Source organism: Homalodisca vitripennis, chromosome 2, assembly GCF_021130785.1.
Source record: "Homalodisca vitripennis isolate AUS2020 chromosome 2, UT_GWSS_2.1, whole genome shotgun sequence".
In the NCBI taxonomy this organism is placed as follows: domain Eukaryota; kingdom Metazoa; phylum Arthropoda; class Insecta; order Hemiptera; family Cicadellidae; genus Homalodisca; species Homalodisca vitripennis.
The window spans coordinates 203,917,159-203,939,814 of NC_060208.1; the positions used below are offsets into that span (position 1 = coordinate 203,917,159).

General features: G+C 32.4%; 2 protein-coding genes across 2 annotated transcripts in view; one reads left to right on the plus strand and one right to left on the minus strand.

The window, feature by feature from the left end:
• LOC124355972 (microtubule-associated protein RP/EB family member 1-like) overlaps positions 1-16,113 on the minus strand; it is a 30,133-nt gene extending 14,020 nt beyond the window's left edge. Inside the window, 3 exon segments of the mRNA XM_046807120.1 lie at positions 1,039-1,145; positions 4,844-5,021; positions 15,987-16,113. Of these exon segments, the coding sequence (XP_046663076.1) occupies positions 1,039-1,145; positions 4,844-5,003 (267 nt within the window). The 5' untranslated portion in view covers positions 5,004-5,021; positions 15,987-16,113.
• A 1,618-nt stretch (positions 16,114-17,731) lies between these two features.
• On the plus strand, positions 17,732-22,173 carry LOC124355295 (proteasome subunit beta type-2). The gene is made up of 4 exons (XM_046806367.1): positions 17,732-18,112; positions 18,958-19,151; positions 21,193-21,358; positions 21,936-22,173. The coding sequence occupies exons 1-4, from the start codon at positions 18,022-18,024 to the stop codon at positions 22,109-22,111; spliced, it is 627 nt and encodes a 208-aa protein (XP_046662323.1). The 5' UTR covers positions 17,732-18,021; the 3' UTR covers positions 22,112-22,173.
• Positions 22,174-22,656: the final 483 nt, after the last annotated feature.

Genomic DNA, 22,656 nt, shown 5'->3' on the forward strand with positions numbered 1-22,656 from the left:
GGGAAATTCCTTATTAGAGGGACTTATTTTTAATCCGTAAGGGGAGAGGTCAGTTAATTTTTGCAAAGTTTAGTTAATTTAACAGATATATCTATGCCAGAGGATGTTAAAGAGTCTATTGGTTTTTTTATATCAGTATGAATTATTGGACAGAAATAGAATTCATATTTTGAAATTGGTGCGTTGGCTTAAATGAGACATTTGTATTAATGTTACTGGTATAGAATGTTCTTTCGGCTACTGTTGCTAACAATTTGCTACTTCTGATGTTGTTTTTGTTAAAAAAATGTATTACCAACCGAATTTCACAGGTGGCAGGCAATTCCATCATCTTAAACATGTTAAATATGCACAGTGACGCTGCTTATAGATAAGCTACAGAGCTGAATGTGTATGTTTGCACGGAATGCTGGGAGACAGTGCACATGCTCATTGCAATAATTACGTGAACTATGGGACTATAAAAGAAAATTTACCTTACTTTAAAAATGTCTCTTGTAATATACGTGAATCCTTGAAAGAAATTAAAGCTGTTGAAATCCATCAACAGAGTATCTAAGCGTATGATAAAACTACAGAGATGGGAGATTCAAAATTCCCAAATCTATTAAACTGCTCCAAATATTTATACCATAGACTACAATGATAATGACAAAAACCGATGATTAAGGTTAAAAAACCGAACAGACTCCATAAACTCGTCACAAAAAAATATATTGAATCTTTATAAAAGTAACAGATTAATGCACATGTGTTGTTTTAATTAGTTGAAGAATGTTTTCTACAATCTTTATTCCGCTTATCTTGCACTCAGCTCTAAGCAATAAACACAGATAATAGATACTAAAAACCTATTGAACTTCCTGAACATTGTTCAATATGTATAATTAATTACAAACAATAAATAATCTCTTAAAGGCATTCTTTCACAAAGTTGTTATCAGACTGTGTACAATATCTCTTTCACATAAGATTATTATTAGTTCACAGTGATCTTTTTCTTAAATGAATTTCATAAAAACATAAAAGAACTCTTACCTTATCTACACTCATTTTTTTGAATGCCGCTTGTAAAATTTTGAAGTTTTGTATGTATTCATGTTCCAGATTGGTCCTGAACTTAACTCGTTTTAGAGGTACGCTCCCTGAAATATGAAAACAAAATGAAGAAACAAGCTCAATCCTATAATCAATCTAATTTTGTCTCACATACAAATGTTTAACAAAAATTAATTTTAAATATGTTATTAAAATTTCTTGTTGGTCTGTTACATGTTTAAAATTTAATTTAACTTCTTCATTAGAGCACAAGTTGATTTACAGTTTGAGATGAAGGAAACAGGATTTTTCAAGTCATTTGCCATTATTCAGCGATACAACAAATCAGTAATGCTATGTTTCGAGATCTGCTATCTGATCTCTTCTTCCGGTCAACTGAAGACACATAACACAAAATTACAATGTAGGTTAAAATAATCAAATCATAACAGAACGTTGTGACATGTGTAAGTCAGGAATTACAACCACCATGTGTATGTGTTTCAACATGCACTTAATAAAATAAAACACAACACTAATTATTAAAACTGAACTACAGAATAAAGGTCACAACAGGTCTGCATTTACCAACCAACCATATAGGACTGACTGGCTTGAGCTCAGATTGCAGATCTCGAAACTTAGTGTTTCTGATTGAAGATAACAAGATAGTGTCAATGTGTTTACCTTATATACCAAAAATTACTCAGGATGTTTAAACCCTGAGGTTAAATCCAGGTTGTCTAAAAAGCTGGGGTAGGGTACGATAAGCGGACCCGGTTTTTTATATCGAAATCGGCAGACGATATTACTTAATCATAACCATCGATATAATCAATCGATACTGATTAATTATTTTGAACAATTAACTTAAATAATCTACATCAACAGCTGTAAACACTTACAATACTCGTAATGTAATATTTCAATTATATATCAGTAACATTCGATTATTAAAAATGACAGTCAATTAAAAAAAAAAAAACTAAACGACATTGCTTTGAAAGATGATAAGACATGTTTTTTGTGACTTCAACATGTTGGACTCATACCAAAAAACCCATTATGTGAAATTTGTGGGAAAGAAACAACTGTAACTGTGAGAGGAACACATATGGTCGTCTTCAGTTTTCCTAATTTTGGTTATAATAATTTTTTCAATCACTGTAAATATTAAATTTATATTTTAATTTAAAGCACATGATTGTTATTGAAGACTATAGATACTTTTATATCGATTGATAGTCTAGGATTTGAGATACGAATATTAGGTATCGATGATTATATTCTTCAATATAAAAAACCGGGTCCGCTTACCGTACCCTACCCAAAAGCTGGATCTAATCGGCCCTTGGTACTTTCCAAAATCACGTTAGGACCAATTAATCGGCTCTTGGCACTCAAAGAGTTAAAGTTTGAAAATTGTGTCTGTCCGCCATTTTGTTAACCTGATACAATGTTTTTCTGAAACTTTTTTACAGTTTATCAATATTGGTTTGATTACACAGTCCATTGAGGGTCGAAAATAATTTAAGTCTATTACAGGCTTTTATTTCAGAACGTAATCAATTAAAAAATGTTGGACCTGTGTATTGAAATGATTTTTCACTTTTGGGAGTACGAAAATATTGTTCTGAGTATTTCTGCTGTAAAAAAGGTTTTCTGTGCCTTGATTACCTCGTTAAAAACCTTGAAAAATCACTATAATCCACCTTTTATTTTGGGAAAAGCAATCTCCAGTTTTAGGATTAATCCTCCATCTGCCAATTTATTTATTAATTCAAATACATCTCAAACATCATTCCGTCCATAAAAAATCCCAGAAATAAGAGACTAGTCAATAACTTACAATATAAACTACCTAAAAATATTGCATCTGCACGGATCACCTTATTCCATCAAAGTAGCAAAAAACTAAGATGTAACAATTACAGTATAGGCTAAACATAATTTTGCCTTTAGTACACTATTTTATACTCCAACACTCAAATATTTAAGAGAGTTTTTACAATATAAAAGAGACCTGTACTAAAAGCATCTGATGAAATGTTTGAATTGGAATTAAATGAAATGAAAAAGTCCTTTATTGTAAAAGAAAGACAAAATATAGCATTACTTTTGTACAGGTATTTCAATATTTTTTTAATCGGATAACAAATTTGTAAAGGCTGGTATAACCGTCGGCTTTGGATAGCCTACTGTTACGATAATAAGTAGTAACCATATTCACCCACATGCAAACACATCCTGGTAATTTGTTCTAGTTCAATAAAATTATCACATTTAATTGGTTAATGTTTGAATCAATTGCCTCCTATCCATCCCGTTGATTTGTTGTAGTGTAATAAAATTATCACATTTAATTGGTTAATGTTTGAATTGATTGCCTCCTATCCATCCCGATGATTTGTTGTAGTTTAATAAAATTATCACATTTAATTGGTTAATGTTTAACCCTTTGAACCCCAGGCGACGAAATATCGTCGCCGAGAATATACGCAAAGATCCCCGCGGCGACGATGTATCGTCGCCAATGAAGATGCGAGAATCCCCGGGCGACGTAATATCGTCGCCATGGTATCTGCGTTTAATACATATTTATTTGAAACCGTAAAATACTTATTTTACGAGTATTAATACATATTTATAAGTATTTTAGTAAAATACAAATTTTTTTAGTAATATAGTGTATTTAAAATAACATCTATGCCCAAAAAAATATATTACTCTTTGTTGCTACAGCTGTATTTGTTTACAAAGCGGTCTAGTGTTATTGTCTTTATGCGTGTGAATTGAGTTAAATGTTGTAATTGAGGACTGTTTTTAGTCACTTTTTCTTTAGTATTAATCTTATAGTACTAATCAGTTCTGTGAACAATGAGTGACAACATTGTAAATCACCCGAGTGAATTGGACAGACAACTGGATGTTGACCTATCAGATGACGATTGGTCTGACGTCTCATCAATTTTCAGTGATGACACTGATGTTGATCCTACCTATAGGCCAAGTATCTCGGACTCACATGACGAAGAAATGCCATTTAGTCAGCTATCTACTTCTCGCGGTAACGCCGCCGCTAGGCCTACTCCGGACAATGACCAACCGGCCCCAGTGAGATCGCGGTTGCAAAATCTTTATCTTTAGAGATATTAATATAGTTGTTTTTGTACATACATAAAACTAAATTTAGAAAAATAAAATGTGGGTGCCCATAGTAAAATTTTTTCTTATTTTTGAATTAAAAAATCTTAAAATCTATTTTTTTACCTAAAAAACTAAAAACATATATTTTAAAGTTATTTTAATGTTGTTAAACAATTTTTTATACTTCAGACTAAAATGTTTCTGTGTACACAATTTCATTCTGGACATTTTGGTGTGTAATACAAGACAATAGCATAAAAAATAGCAAAAATATAAATTTTTTACGAACAGTATGCAATACAGCTGTTTCTGCTCCGGGGATTCTCAGTAGTTCTTAGGTCAAATGGTTTTGGTACGTTTTTCCCACCATCAATATTTTGGTCTGGGGTTCAAAGGGTTAAATTGATTGCCTCCTATCCATCCCGAAGATTTCTTCTAGTTTAATAAAATTATCACATTTAATTGGTTAATGTTTGAATTTATTGCATCCTATCCAAACTGATTGTGGAAGGAGGTCATGAAATTTATGTAGGATAAGCATAAAAGTTTCCAAGTTCCGCAGCTGTCACAGCAAGTAATATAGAAAGTAACAGAATACTGAACATCGTGATCACCCGATTATAAACTGCAGGACACTCTAGACAAATAGAATACTAACCAGGAAACAACATGTCCATGAACTGGCAGTACGCCGCACCGGTACACAACTCTTCTATTTTGGCGAACTGGGAGTGAAGGCAGTCGTTGACCCAAGCCAGCATGTCATGTCGGCTCAGGTTCTCAGTGGTCACATTTGTTGAGTACACGTTCACTGCCATTTCAACTGATTATTATACCTATAACACAATTTAAACATTCTTAATACCCCTGGAAGTGGTAAAATAATTAAATATGGACTCGAATACTTGTATATCGATTCCAGTCCTTAAATAACCAACTATGTTATAAATTATATATTAGATAACGGTCTACTATAAAAAAGGAAAATTCAAGATGGGGAAATTCGAAATAAGTAAGATATGACAGGAAAAAGGCTATGGCGGTTGGCTCTCAGCTAGGTTGGTCGGTCCTTGGGTAATGCGGTCGCCCTTGGGTAGGTTCGACAGTCAGGTAGTTCGGTTAGGGGAGTTTTCATAAGTTGCCTCAAGTAGCAATGTTTGCAAAAGTGCGGAAAAACCGAGAATGGCCCACGTCTCGGGCAAGAGGACAGTGTTCCCGGCCTAAAATGTCTCTTGGTGATTTTTCGACAAAGTCTAAATAATCGAGTTACGGGACTTAGAACATTTTCGGGACTTAGAAAAATTTCCAAACTATAAACAATATTTTGGGTAGGCCGATTGGTTCTCGAACAGATTAGACAGTCAAGTAGTAAGGTTAGGTAACTTTTTCTGAAAAAAATTAATTTTTGAAATAACCAGTTTTATTTTATTTCTTTACTTTACACAATTAGAAAGCTTTTAGAAGTATAAAACAAATTGAAGATCGATTTGACTGTGTCCCATTTGCCACTGAATACACATGAACTCTCAAATCTTCTAACCATTTAGCAACATCAACAATGGTTTCCATACACTTATATTTTATACATTCTAAAGCCTGCATGATTGTCAATACTAAAATATGAAAAAAAATTTAAGTTGATCAAATAATTACTCAGAATTGCCTTATAGTTTTCCTTAGTTTTTAGCTCAAGGGGTAAACTAAGTATAACAAACCAATTATGTACATAAAATAATAAATCAACACCACTGCATGCATACTTATACTGTCAACAGTGATTAACATAAATTGTCATTTAAATCCTAATTCTTAATTTTAGTTACTTTGTTTTTAAATGTCATCAGGGCATTTAAAATTGAATTGATGATATAAAAATCAATGAGTATTATAATATTATAAATCACAAATTTAGAATATTGTATAATACAATTAGACTGAAACTAAATAAATACAATTTTACTTACAAACACTGTTAGAAAACACATTAAAACTAACCTGGACAGAACAGAAATCCACATACCAGTGTTGTTGTAACAGGATACATACAAGCTATGACTTGTCAACAAGAAAGCTGGTCAGCTCTTATCAGCCACCCTAATGATAGCTTCGAATTAATTCTAATCACAATCATTGTAATTGTACTTAGAGGAGCTGCCTGCTCTTATCACAAGCCTATTTGTAATACTTTAAACTAAACAATAGCTTACTGCTTTGTTATCGCTTCAAAACTTGTTAAATATATTATCTGAATATAATTTGACCGATGAGTTTTTCTACATGAATTACATGGTGGTTAGCTAAAAATTTATATATACAATAAGTAGACCTGACTTAGTTGTTTTTAATGAAGAATATCTTTTTTAAGGGTCATATATTGAATTAAAATCCCTACAATGCATTATTATTTCTCTATACAGGATACTGAGATACAATACAATTTTATTTCTTAAAAAATGTGAGACTTCTTATGCCTAAGTTGAATAAAGAAAAAAAAAACAAAAAAATACTTATAGCCTCTGATATTTTAAAAAAGGAAAACCATGCACAAATCGGTCTGAACTTTGTAACACAATTTGGTTTTAAGGAAATAATCATAAACCTTCAAGAGTAACCTCTAATTCAGCAAGTTGTATTGGAATATACCATCAAAAACAAATTCTGGAGAGTATGACATAACCCATATAGATATTGCAATCTCAGATCTCAATGCTTTGTCAATTCCATTACCAAGTCAATATCAGACTTCTAAAACTAGGACAAAAACTAAAACCTATGACAAACTTAACAAACTGAGGATTTTAGATAATTTGACATCTTAAATTAAAACTTTTGATTATTTTGATTCAGTTGATTCCAACTATGATCTCTTTCTAATCAAGTTTACATTATGTTTAAATGAATGTTTTTCCACATAGTGTAAGAAGTCTAAGAAATCTCAAGTACTTAATTGGATAGCTATTTGTTTCTATACAAATTTATATATTTTGGTATTATCTGGAGGTCATGATTTTTGGTAAAGTTTTTCTTACCAGGGACCTAAAATTCCCTGGTACATTACATTACATTATTAGAAAGAACAAACTTTATTTGACTTACTGGGAAAATTACATGTAATTTATGATGATGAGTTCTTTCCCGTCTCAGTTTGTATCCCAGACCATCCAACTTTTCTGACGTCAGATTACGTTGGACGATCTGGCACTAGAACTAGTAAATTGATTTCAACAAAATGGCCTTGTCCTAATCATGAAAAAACCAACTTAATTCATTTTAAGACTAAGAAGACCCCTGAAAATGGGCTATGTCAGTCTGACTACAATATAGTTGAGACTTGTAAGTTTTTGGAAATAATAAATATTGATAAAAACCTAAACTGGAAGTTGTATATAGATTATATAACAAAGAAGTGCTTTCAGATTGCTTTCAAAATCCTCACATGAATGTTCCAAATATACATTGCAAAGTTTGAGATCAAATTACTGTTGTCCTACCAGATCCACGCGGAAAAGCTAAAGCTACAAAATCACTACCAAAGAGCTGGAAATTACTACAGTTTAATCTTTGTTGTTCGCTCTTTGTTTTTTAACTTGGCATATTTATTTAATTAAAATGCCAGAAATTGCTTTTATTAGACCTAATTTAATATAGGCAGATTTACAAAGTGTTCTAAGTGTATTTATATAGTTACTAATTTTTATGTACAATTAGGCTACACTAATTAGAACAATAAAATAATATTTTATACTACACTTACGTTTTTCTGATTATACCTATTTTTATTTTTCTAAGGGCATTACTTCATTTTTGCTCATGTGTATATCTTGGTATTTTACTTATAACTTCCTTTCCAGATTAAAAAAAAGTTATAGACATAGAGGTACTTTGGTATTATCCGGAGGCCACTGTTTTAAGTTTTTTTTAACGAAGGCTTAAAAAATCTATGTTATTAGAAAGAACAGAGTTTATTTGACTTACAGTGACATATTTTAGATAACCAAATCTAAACCTACTTATATTGCTTGATAACAATACGTAGGGACATAGTGGTCTATTTCGCTTCCTTTCGAGAGGCAGAAACAAGAACCAATTGTCATAATGTCATGTAATTTTCACACGAAGTCAAATAAAGTCCGTTCTGTCTAATAATGTAGATTTTTAGGTTTTCTATTAGAAAAACTGTTGAAAAAATAGTGACATTCGGATAATACCAAAATATCTAATGTTTTATATGACACTTATTGTTTTTCAAGTTATATTTATATTTTTCTAATGCATTATTTCATTCTTGGTTTTACTTATAATTTATTTTTTGATTAAAACAAACAAGATATAGACGTAGTACTTTTTACAACATTAACTAGCCACCCGTATGGGTTATGTGCCTAATCTAAATGTACCCATTTATTTTACAAAAAGCTAGATAATATAACGTTTAGTATAGTGTTAGCTGTGTGTTTGGTTTTTCATTATATTCATACATAGTGTTCTTTACACATAATGCAGCTATGTGAGGATTGATTCTAAATTTATTTCTTTTTAGGCTTGTTTTTCTTTTACTATTTTTGATGCAAGTACTTTAGTAAGTTTAACTTGAATCATAAAACGTATGGTTGCTGACTAATAATAAACCAAACAATATATATTGTAATATGATGTTTATATTGTTATTTTTAAGACAAGAAAGTATATTAATTTCTGATTAAACAGAGGTTATCTATTAGACATGCTGTGGCTGTTATGGTTAAGTGTAAACATTGCAAAATGTGCTTTTTTACTATAAGATAGTTATCAATAACAGGGTAGTTATGTCTGGCCGTTGGCACGTGGGAAAGGTCATTACATAAATGGAAACGTTCCATGTGGACAGATATTCTTCTTCTTCAAGCGGCCTATTGCCATGTACTTCAGTTTCTGGGGCCTTTTGCACACTCTGGAAGTATACCATAAGGCCAACCAGTTTATGTTTTCAGCAATTCTACAAACTGCAAAAAAAACATTTTCTGCAGGAAAATCAAAGACCAGGTATACAGCAGTTTCCTCCTTCTTGCCACACATTTTATAGATTAGATTCCTCTAAAGAATGCAGACTCTGTGAATATGCTTACTCAGGTGACCATGTACCGTAATCAGACCCATAACCCGATAAGACACCGGTCTATCAACTTAAGGACGCACTCTAGGGGAAGGCGACTGTAGGACTATTCTGCTGAGTTTGAATTTTAGTTTGTACACTGTTTCATGTACCACAATTTAAAATAAATTATGATTCAATTCAATATCGTAATTTTTATATTGTGATATTTATAGCTTTCTCAAGGATTCATGATAAGAGCCTTAAAGATTTTTATACTGATCTGTACTGTACTGTACTGAACTGAATGGATGGCCTCCATTTAATCATTAATTATACACATTTTTTTATATAACAAGTACCAAAAATATTTTATTTATTTTATATAACAGCAAAGACGAAAAGCGGACCCAGTTTTATACCGCTTATTACAATTATCGATATCAACGTATCTAAAATACTAAATTCAATTCACATGGTCAAATTAATAGAAATAGTTTAAACGGTACTTTGGGATTATACCGACCACACTAGTATGAAGAACACAAAAATAGAAATTTATAGAAACAAACATGATAGAACGTAAAAACAACTCTTCAATTACAAAATTACAAACTTACAAGCATTTCCAGGTATTGTGATCGCTGTTATCTTATCTTTCTCGAGAATCCTGATTACGGCAGGCCGCGCGGCATCACGTGATTTGCACGGTACATAATTGCCTTTCCATTACAATTCAATTTATATTTCTGATTAGCCCCTCTAGAATTTGATATTTTACTGATAGGTACTATCTCGAGGGATGTTTTTTCTTTCGTCGACATCAGCGCGGGGCAGCACCGAAGGTGCTGTCAATGCCCGCGCTGATGGCCGGAGGCACTCGCATTTTGGGTGGCGGAATGTGATCAAGAATAAAAACAAGTTTTTAGTGTTTTTTTAATAAAGAGTTTAGTTTGGTAAATGATTGTTTTTGTTGAATTTTTGTGTTTGGAGAAATGTAGAGGTAAAACACGGAAGTACAACAAAGCGATGCACCAGCTGAACGGGCGGCGAGACTGCAATCACGTTATCTACTAGACGCTCGACTTTGACCTCTGTCTGAGGATGGGGAGGGGTTTGCGATAAGACAATTCCTGTTTTATATTGACGAAATATTGTTCTACGCTAATCTAGTAATCAGTAGAAACGAAATGTGAAATAACGATTCATGTCTGGGTGTGGTCGGTATAATCCCAAAGTACCGTTTTAAACAATTATGTAATATCATAATTAATAGAGGAACCATAACCATTACTCAAACGATAAACTTAAGACAAGTGACAGAATAAATGTCATTTTATTAATAAAGAAAACGTAACAACAAAACAAACATTTTCAAACCGAGAAAGATCTAGGTTTTTATTGAAACAGTAAATCATCTTTCGTGTTATTAGTTTTCTGAAGTTAACATTTTTTTTTATTTAAAAGAAGTAACTTATATTTAACAAATTGTGTTTAGAGGATGAAAATATGTGTACAGTTGGTACAGATGATTTACTTATTAGTCAAATTAATTACTATTGGTTGATTATATCGATATGTATAATTAAATGTTATTATCATTATTGGATAATTTTGATATGAAAAACCGAGTCCGCTTATCATACTCTACCCGTTTTGTTTATAGATTATTTACCAAGTTTGAACTAAGTTATGTTTGGCAAAAACGTTATTCATCTTTAAGTTTACCATTGTCGTTATTATACCTATTCAAAGGTATGACATTTGAAGTCAGTAATGACTGATATATCAATTCACAGAGGGTAGACTTTAATAAGCGGCCTAGACTTAGATTGAAATGGGCTACACATGTGAACAATAAACAGCAAGAAGTAACTATTTTGTTGAGAATTTAAAAATGACAATCAATGAATATGAGACTATCAAGTGATAAATTTCTAGATATACAGGTGGGTTTGGCTACTACCTTGACAAGAGCAGTTGCTTATTACTATCCATGCAATTCATAAATATTATAACGTATTTTTTATGTTTAGGTCTAGGCCATAGTTAGATTTGTTATTTTGTAATGTTACTGTTAAATTTATATTATTAAAAAATGTAATGTATTATTCTTGTTGTAAATTTATTATAATTCTTGTTTCATACGATTAATATATAATATTGAATTTGGATAATATATCGAATAGTTCAATAATAACAATCAAATAACAAGTGTAGGCTGTTCATTAAAGTCTCCCCTTCAAAGGCACAAGACCAAGTGATATACAGCACAGATCTAAAAATAGGATAAAGGCATTGTTTTGTATGTCAAAAGTAATTCTACTTTTAATGCTCTACAACTTCATTATGTTCATTTCCACCCCATTAAACTTTATTAAGTTAACCTGCAACGTACCAGCCATTAATATTTACCAAATTTAGTAATGGTTTGTGTAGTTACTTGTATCTGTATTAGACAATGTCCCATCCATCAAACCTTTTAAAAACGCCATAACCAATATTTTAACCTTTCACACGCCACTAATAAATCCATTAACTTTCCTAAAATGCCAAAACAAGTAAAAAAATCTTGTTTTTTTTAAGTTCAAAACTAATTTTTATTATAGCTAAATTATAAAAGGTAAAAGCATTAAACTGGGCATTTTACTTAAAATTAGCATACTTACTGTAAAAAAAAATATCTATAAATAGCCTAAAACTGTTTATTTCAAATAGATTTTAATTTAATTATAAAATGTTACTAAAATTAAAAGTTTAAATACATTTGGGTAGGGTACGATAAGCGGACCCGGTTTTTATATCAAAATTGGCAAACGATATTACTTAATCGTAACCATCCACATAATCAATCGATACTGATTAATTATTTAGAACGTAGGGTAATATTTGAATTTTACATAAGTAATTTTAATTATTAAAAATTGCATTCAATTTTAGAAAACTACACGACATTGCTTTAACCCTTTTAGCCCCGGCGTCCGATATATCGGACAGAGGTGGTCTAGCTAAAATGCCCAACGTCCGATATACCGGACATCTCGAGAATTTAATGTAGCTGGCTAATAATATGTCCAAATGCCATCAGTTTCGGTATAGTAGTCGGTGAAGAAACGGGCTACATGCAAAAACAATAAACCTTCCAATTGGCATTGTATTTCGTCGTCGGTGAGCGTAGTTTATTTGTCGATGTCAGCTGTCAGACGACTTCAGTTGCATTGTTGTTGTATGCTGACTTATATAGTCAGCATACAATTATATACCTCAATTAGTTTGCGTGATTGAAAGCGGTTGTTTTTTGTGTGATTTATTGTATTATTAGTAAAAAACATGATTAAACGTCGTAGAGAAAAGTTACCAGTGAGTAAAAACACTTTGATAAACACTATTATTGGTACTTTGGGATTATACCGACCACACCCAGACATGAATCGTTATTTGACATTTTGCGGTAAATCTTAAGCTCAGCGACTACCGCTCCGATCGCCGTAATTTTTTGCATTCTAACACAGGTTAACGTAGTTTCACCGAAAAAAATAATCCCGATTATCGCCGTAGCCGTTTACTCCCCCCCCCCAAAAAAAAATTTTTGGAAAAAATAAAATTAAAAAAACCTGACTGACAGTGCATTTATTCGTTTTTTTGGTGTTATTAGTTCGTAGGGCACGTAATTTCACCAAAAAAAGTAGTCCCGATTATCGCCGTAGCCGTTTACTCCCCCCCCAAAAGAATTTTTTGAAAAAATAAATTGGTCTTATTAGTTCGTAGGGCAGTAGTCCAGGTACTACTTCTAGTATAAACTCGTCTTATCAGTGATAAACGCGCGCCCCTTACCTTTTGCCTGTAATGAAACCTGCGTTAGTTCTGTCTGAGTTTTGTATGTGTAAGCAGTTATGGCGTGATCTGGGCTTGGACTTTGCAAGCTCGAGTTAATTTTTTTTTCTAAAAGAGCAAGCATCGCGTGATCTGAGTTTTGAATAGGCAAGCTAAGGTCTTTTTAGCGTGTGACAAGAACCATCGCACGCCATGTCAATAACTTCACTAATTATTCCTTGTCCATGTGGGTTTCTTTGTTTACGTCTGGCGGTCAATCGAAGCCGTCCTATAGGTCACGTGACCCGCCCGGCCAATCGGAAACTTTCCTGTTTGTCACGTGACTACTGTCAACTCATCAGAACGACCATGGTCGGCCATTGTTTTAAGTTTGATAGTCGAAAATCTTGTTATTTATGTGTTTTGTATTGCCAACATTTTACTGCCGAAAAGCTGGTTTTTATGTGTTAGCGATAATCAGGACTATTTTTTTTTCGGTGAAATTACGTTAACCTGTGTTAGTACGAAAAACCTTACGGCGATCGGAGCGGTAGTCGCTGATCTTAATATTTACCCATTTTGCTTCTACTGATTAAACTAGATTAGCGTAGAACAATATTTCGTCAATATAAAACAGGAATTGTCTTATCGCAAACTCCTTCCCAGACAGAGGTCAAAGTCGAGCGGTCTAGTAGATAACGTGATTGCAGAGTCTCGCCGCCCGTTCAGCTGGTGCGTCGCTTTGTTGTACTTCCGTGTTTTACCTCTACATTTCTCCAAACACAAAAATTCAATAAAAACAAACATGATCAAACTAAAACTAAACTCTTTATTGAAAAAACACCCAAAACTTGTTTTTATTCTTGATCACACTCCGCCACCCAAAATGCGAGTGCCATGCCTTCGCGCTGATGTCAACGAAAGAAAAACATCCCTCGAGATAGTACCTATCAGTAAAATATCAAATTCTGGATAGAGGATCTGATCAGAAATATAAATTGAATTGTAATGGAAAGGCAATTATGTACCGTGCAAATCATGTGATGCCCCGTGGCCTGTCGTAATCGGGATTCTCGAGAAAGATAAGATAACAGCGACAACAATACCGATCACAATGCCTGGAAATGCTTGTAAGTTTGTAATTAAAGAGTTGTTTTTTCGTTCTATCATGTTTGTTTCTATAAATTTATATTTTTGTGTTCTTTATACTGGTGTGGTCGGTATAATCCCAAAGTACCCTATTATTAGTGGTGAATGTGCTATTTTTGAAGACAATGAATTGAGTTGTTTATATAAAATGTATATATTGTAAATATTATTTCTTTTACTTTTTTGAAAAATTAAACAAGTTTTAGTCTTACAAACCATTACAATTAGTTTGTGTTATTTTACAATTATTATTATTTCAAAAGTGCAAAAACAAGTATACATATCTGTATACTTCTACTGACGTGTATGTGGAAATATATGAAGAAGTGCTTATGCAGCAATACAATTAATTAGATATATCTCCTGCATTTATCAAGGAAAGTTCTTCAAATTTTGTGTGTGTAGTAAGAAATATGTGTACAACAAAATTGCTTCATTTTTCAGGGGCTACAATTTTTTTTCTACCCTTTATGTATGTCCCAAACTATAAAAAATAAAAATAAATAAAAATTTTTTTAATGTATAAATACGCTAAAAAAAAACAAATCATTCTGTAAAAGTACTTTTTAACTATTACATCTAAGAGTACACTTATTTGTGAACAATTTAAAACAAAAACCTAAAAGTTATCTTCAAAAATAAGAAAACTAGATGTATTTTCCCTCAATTCTGCACTATGGTCCCTTATCGCCATGGGCTTTCTGGCAAGTCCATGGAAAAATGGCTGGGATTAAAAGGGTTAAAAGTTAATACATGTTTTTCGTGGCTTCAAAATGTTGGACTCGTAATGAAAAACCCATTATGTGAAATTTGTGGGAAAGAAACAACTGTAACTGTGAGCGGAGCAAATATGGTCTTCTTCAGTTTTCCTTATTTTGGTTATAATAATTTGTTTGATGACTGTAAATATTAAATTCGTATTTTAATTTAAAACATGATTGTTATTGAGGACTATAGATACTTTTATATCAATTGATAGTCTAGGATTTGAGATGCGAATATTAGGTATTGATTACTACATTCTTCGATATAAAAAACCGGGTCCGCTTATCGTACCCTACCCAATGTGATAAGCACGGAAAGTGTGAACTAAAAAAACTCTTAAGAGACATAATCTATAATATCGGATATAACTTTATTTGGCGTTTTGGTCAAAGTCTGCCATTCTAATATAACCATCTATAGCGTGGGAAGGGTTAAAGCATTTTTTAAAGTGAACTAAAAAGTTTAGGCTAGAGGGTAAAAGTGAAGAAGGTTACAATGAACAATTTTTTTAGTAGGCCTACTGTACTTAATAATAAATGTTACAGATTTATTTCTTTAATTGTCCAGTCTGTCACAATTGGAAGCCGAAGCCAAAACTATCAATGATGGGTTTTTAAGCTTACAGTAAGCAAATAAGATTGAAATGGGCTAAAAAGTATGTTTCAACCTGTAGAGGTCTAGGGCCAAACTTCAAACCCCAGGAAATTGTCACATAAAATATGAGCTAGCCTACTTATGCAAAGATGAATTCAAGATATAAGCTCATTCTTACTTTAAATTAATAATCAATTGTGTGATAGAACAGAAGATAATTTATAGCAAACTTTATAAAATGGACATGTGGGTTTATATGAAACACTGAAAGATACCACAAACTACACCCAAAAACAGTTACAGGAACTTGAATGATGGTGAGCCGACGAGGTCAACATCCTTATTACACCGGTTATAAAAAGAGGGTTTATGACACAACGTCGATCACGATTATACAAAGAATACTTACGAATATAAAGCAAATATCAATTAACGTAAGTATAAAATCAAATTTTCATAGCAAATAATTCAAATAACAACCTCAAATTTGTCAGCGAACTGGAACAGAATCCAACAACGCACTAAGACTTCAAAGACCCTTAGAGTGATATTGCGATTGTAATTCCAAATCATGGACTTGCAAAACTATTAAGACAAACTTTGGTTTTATGGCTCAAGCTTACATTAATACGCGATACGTTTTCTACACCCAAGTTTCAGGGTCCATCAATTACCATCAATATTTATCAAAACCGTCAGTACGTGCATGGAAAATGTAGATATTTATTAAGGTCAAATGGCGCAATTGATTTTATCCAATTCGTAGAACAAAATGTTTCGTCTCTTTAGGTCAACATCCACGTTTTTAGGTTCCACCCTATTTGGGTTCCTTATGAAATGTGAAGTTAGAATATTTTTATTGGTAACGAACAACTGTTTTTTATGACATCTTGTCTGAATTTTACAATTAGATACCAGAAATCAGACCTACATTGAAATATTAGCAGAGTGCCACAGAGGTCAGTGATGGATCCTCCTCTTTCTGAAGTCTGCATGTCAATGATTTTCTTAGTTTTGTAAATGGTAAGTGTATAATAATAATAATAATAATCTCTTTGTTGCATTTAACAATTTCTTACATTGTATTGCAATCGTGAACTTTAATAAATTTTGTAAAAACCATGTACACGTTTTCTATCTGTCAGACATACAATTTATGTGTGCATATGCATTTTATGTATACATGTTATGTATTCAGACGATAACATTGAACTGATGTAAATTCCATAAACTCTGAGTTGATAAACGCTTCATATATATATATATAAAACTAAAGGTTAACAAACGATGACAACGAGTTGAGTGGCCCGTGAAGCAGCAGATATGCCCTTTTAGGGATTTATCCTTATCGTAAATGTTTTAGATATAATGGTGTAAGCTTTAGTGCTTTTGTCACGCAAAAGGTACTATGTAAGATCCCATTATTGATATTTTACACGAAAACAGAAAATTCAATTCAACATTATTATAACATATAAGGGCTCCATCATGTTACATCGTGAATGTTCTCACTGTGATAGTTACAGTCTCCGAATTTAGAATTTCTTCCACTGAACTAAAACAATTTAAGTGCTACTTAAATTTGCTACTTAAATTTGCTACTTAAATTGTTAAAATATGGAGTTTTGTTCGGAAATTCAACTTATTTCATGGATACTGATAAAACTATGTTACTATCTGACTTCACCTCTTTAAAATAGTGAAACCTCAGTTATCAAACGAACATATATAAGTAGACTAGAACTGATGTATGGTATGAAAACAGTTTATTAATATCACTAAAATTAAAGTCTAATTATTCTTTGTTGATCAGGAAATGAGAATTATCTTCCAATGGCCATTACTTAATTCGGGAGTGCTGCCATTAAAAAGAATATGCATGGCGTCCCTGCTACTCAGCCGTAATTGAGTATATAGCAGCGGATAATTATAAAACTGTGTTTTCAGATATAGTACAATAATGTTCAGAACCCTTTTCCAAGACCGAGTTGATCAATTTCAGACAACTAATTTTACGAGGTACACTGGGAACCAAAGATCAAAACATACAAGAAAACACGAGAAATATTAGATTTTTTTAGTTTTAGCAAATTTAACTTTTTACTCTTTGACTTTGTTTAATTTAGCGTTTTGTATTTCTCTATAGGTTTGGTTAGAGCAAGAATTGGCGTTTATTCTTTTACCTAACCCTGCATTTCATATTTACAAGTCACTGTACTGCTTTAAACGTGAAATAATAATAGTATAGTTTTAGTATTCTTGGGTTTATTCAATCTGAATGTGGTTGTGATATAAATTGCTTTTTCCAATACATCTGGATTAAATTTAATGTTAACTGTATAACACGTAATAACGTAATTTGTTAACTGTTAAATTGGAGACAAACTTCTGTAACGTACAGAGAATTGTTTTGATATCTTCTTGTCTCTACATAATAATTTATAATGGAGTGTATGATTGGAATTACTTTTAAGGACTTTGTTCTTCTTGCTGCCGACATGACTGCAGTTCAAAGCATTTTTGTTGTGAAATCAGGTAATATTTCAATATTGCATGGTCATAGCTTGCACATATTTTATATATAGCCTATCTGTATTGTATGTAAGTGGCCATGGCTGTTGATATACTCATCAGCATACTGTTATATTATTTTTTTCATGTCTGTTATTTTCCAATGTTTGTCTACAATAAAGGCATTTACGCACTGTAACCCTAGTCATGTAACCTATAAAATGTCATGCATCAGTCTTTTTGACTGTTTGGTCATGACTTTGTTGTAAAAGTCATTACGTCAAAATGTATTAGTGGGGCAATATGACTACTCTGTTATTTCAACTGTGTACTATATTAAATATGGATCGTCTACCCAGTTGACACTATCAATTTAGCCTATGCTTGTTTACTTGTCTACCCAAGATAAAATTATGCTCAGATCACGTTAGCATCTCAACCCCTCTTCAGGTTAGACGAGATAAGAAGCAGCGTGGCACATCCGGACATTTAACATCTACAACGTTATGTGCTACAATGGCTTTGTAAAGCTTGTTTTTCTTGTTTCTTAAGTTATAAGGACTACCTGGTTATTGATAGAAATCGAAGATTTATATTCAATGTATGAACCATTATGATTGTGTGCAGAAGACATTGTTTAATATCACATAAGATTAAATCAAGTTCAAAATTAGCTGCTTTGTAGAGATGTAGCAAACAAGATGCAATAAATAAGTAAATAGAGGAATAAATATTAACAATGATAACAAGGAGTCACACAGATAAGTGAAACAAGAACAACCATTATGAGTAAAACAGCAAGAAATATAAATAGTTGACCAATATTGCTTAGAATTAGCCCTTTATTTCATTAAGTTTTTTGCCCGCAGATGACATTAAACTACATAAATTGTCGGAACACCTGGTGATGGCGGCTGTAGGAGAGTCAGGTGACAAGACACAGTTCGCAGAGTACATCGCCAAGAACATCCAGTTGTACAAGATGAGGAATGGTTACGGCCTATCACCTGTTGCTGCTGCCAACTACACTAGACGTTCACTTGCAGAATACCTCAGGAGCAGAGTATGTTTATATCTTAGTTTGTATCAGTGAAATTAATTGTTGGAGTTACATTAAACTAGTTTTACTTCCTCAGTTGGCTTCTGATGAAAATTTTATATATATATATATATATATATATATATATATATATATATATATATATATATATATATATCTTATATATATAAAAATCTTGAGTCACGATGTATGTTGCCAATAAACTCCAAAACGACTGAACCAATTTCAATCAAATTTCACATGTATCCGTAATTTAGTCTAACTTAGAAGATAGGATAGTTATTATCTGAATTATTCGCTTATGTCGTGAATATAAACGAATAAAATGAAGAAAAGTTTTCAAAGCGCCTGCACATTATAACCTGCAATTACGAGATAGATACGTATATTAAACAGTGAAACACTATTTGAAGGCGCTAAGTTATGATGTATAATTGTCTAAACTAAATTTTTGGTTGAACTTAAAGGTTGAGTGGTAGACCACTTTGTAATAAAATACATTATGCATGTACAATACATTTTTGACATATTTTCTTGATCGTGACATCAACGTAAAATCTACATCGGGGTTGGAAATATAATTTACTTCAACCAGAAATGCTCATACGCGGGCAAAACTTACGAAAAGCGTGCGAAGCCGCGGGAAACAGCTAGTTATATATATATATATATATATATATATATATGAATATTTTAATTACCCTTTCAGTGCAAAAAAGGGAGACTTTAATACTATTATATTATACAACTTCAATATTATACAGTATGCAATAAGAATTATAATACATTAAAACAAGAATAGGTTACAATAACACAAGTAATGTAACAATAACATTAAGAATAACATAACCTAGGCTTACATATCAGAGATACTGTGCAATACTTTCAGCCTGCCCAGATAGCAGTGTGCAACTGCTTTTGTGAAATGGAGGAAAGGATTCTCCCCAGACATGCACACTTCCCTGCGGTACAAAAAATGAGAGAGTGGTCTGCTAGATAGTCTGCCGGTATTCCACTCCTCAATCTCCTTGACCACTTGCCAAGAACTTTCAATCTAATATTCATCGCTGTTTTCGAATTCTCCAAAAATTAGCCTTGTTACTTCTTGTTATTTATTGTTTACATTAAACATTATTACAATTTATTAATAAGTTGAAGTCATACATTCAGGTAAATAAATAAATTTTAATATTGAATTAATTCATTTGATAACAATTGAAACATTCGATAAAATCAACCGAATAACGAGTCTATGCCGCTTATTGCCCCTAAAGGGAATTGCAAAACTGGACGCCTGATAATAGGACAATATAAAGTCTTCAGTGCATATTTCTGGTACCTTGGTTCTAATATCATTTACACAATCCACAAAATATTTATTAAATTTATGTGCTGTCAAAGAAACTGGTGTGGGCAGAGGTTTACTGTTACTCTTCGTAAAGCTGTTGATAATTGACCAAGCAGCCTTGGTTTCATTCAAGTATTTACAATATCACAATTTGCAAAAAGCTTTGCTTTTTGAATTTCATAGTGATAGACCTTTTTAACTGACTTATAACTATTCTAAATCTTGCCATCAAAATCTATACTATTCTTTAACAAAAAATGCAGCGTATCTAAATCTCTCTTATTGGAAACAAGACCCTCATGATACCAATTGCTACTTACGCTTTTCTCCCATTTGTGCTACCATCAAACTTAGTCCTAAACGGCAAGGAACTGTTTACAGCCTTTTTTTGGATGAGCATGGTTTCAAAGCTATAGTTGTTTCGTCTTCAGACTTCGTGGCCTGTTACTGTTCCATCATTTTGTAAATTTTGTCAAATTTAAAAAACAGGAAAATGTTAAAAAAAAGAACATTGGACACATAATCTTATGAACAGACAAATATTTATTCTAGAGTATACATAGGCGTATAAGTCGACACTGGGCAAGGACGAATGTACTGCAGTCACCATCCGATTCTGTACATACTGGACTGTGTCCACATATAAACTGGATTAAGTGAAATCAGCAAGTTTAACTTGTGCCAACTTTGTTCCAGACACCTTACCAAGTGAACATGCTCATGGGAGGGTACGACAACGAGGCAGGTCCGGTCTTGTACTTCGTCGACTACTTGGCTGCCCTTGTCAAGATCCCGTACTATGCCTACGGTTATGGAGGATATGTTTCGTTGAGTGTGATTGACAGATACTATGGCAAGGGAGGTACGTATTGAAAAATGGCTTTTATTTAGCTTTTTAAATATTACAATCAAAATTGAGTTTTGTATTCATCCAATTATTAGGTTCAAACATTATGTTGACATTTTATTGGTTGTGTACATGCACATGTCATCAGACAAACAGGCTAAACTCCATGTACTGTTATTCTCAGTACGATAGTCTGCTACCAACCCCAAGTCATTCTTATACCTTTCTTGTTCATCTTTTTAGAGTTTCACACAAAGTAGGTACATTAAAAAATTGATCAGTTAATTATAATAAATGTTTCAATTTGCAGTTCACAAAATTAGACTTCTGTGTAGTTAATAATATTCCTCCATCTCCCATCCTTATCACCATTCTAGGCCTTAATTTATCTCAATTTCGTGATATTATGTGAAAATATAACCAATGTATAAAGAGGAGTACTGTACTAATTTTTCCCTGATTTTTTGCAACTTCAGAGAATCAGTTGTAAAGAATATTAGTTATATTTATTCTGACAGTATATTTGGCACAGGTTCTGGACCACCATTTATACTCTGGATGTCACATTAAGATCTTACAATATTTGTTATAGACATGACACCAGAAGAAGGCTACGAGCTATTGAAGAAGTGCGTTGTGGAGATCCAGAAACGTCTGGTGATCAACCTCCCTAACTTTCAAGTTCAGATGATCAGCAAAGACGGCATCGTGGAATTACCCAACATTACTGCAAAGACATTAGCAGTTGAGGAAACAAAGGCAGGCTAGCCCATGCATATGTTACGCTTCTTTCTAATAAATTAAGTTACTAAATTTGGATACTACAAAAATAAACTTCTTTTATTTCTGTCCCCTACAAACACAGTAATGGATATGAAATAATGCGTACAATTTTAATCTTTTATTCAGTTGGAGTTTTTAAACCTTTCAGAACCATTGATAGTGTGAGTATTTGGTAGTTAAAAATAGCTCAATAACTAAACTTGTTTATATAAAATTAATTTGTGATTTTACATGTGTGAAAAATAAAATCACCTGATTAATTTTAGGCTAGTTAAACGTTAAAAAACTGCTTAAATTCAAAATTGATTGAATACAATCTAGCAAACACAAAAGTCAATTACATTTTTTTTATAGATTTAAAAAGCCTTTTTAATTTGTTACAACTACCAATCGGTGAATATGGTTATTATCTCATGGTTTTAATTTCAAGTTAGTTGTCATCAAAGATGGGTTTTCAAATATAGCATGCGAATTACAGCTCAAGAAACCAGCTGTTTTCTTCTCCGGTATTTAATCGTGCCTCTGCTGGG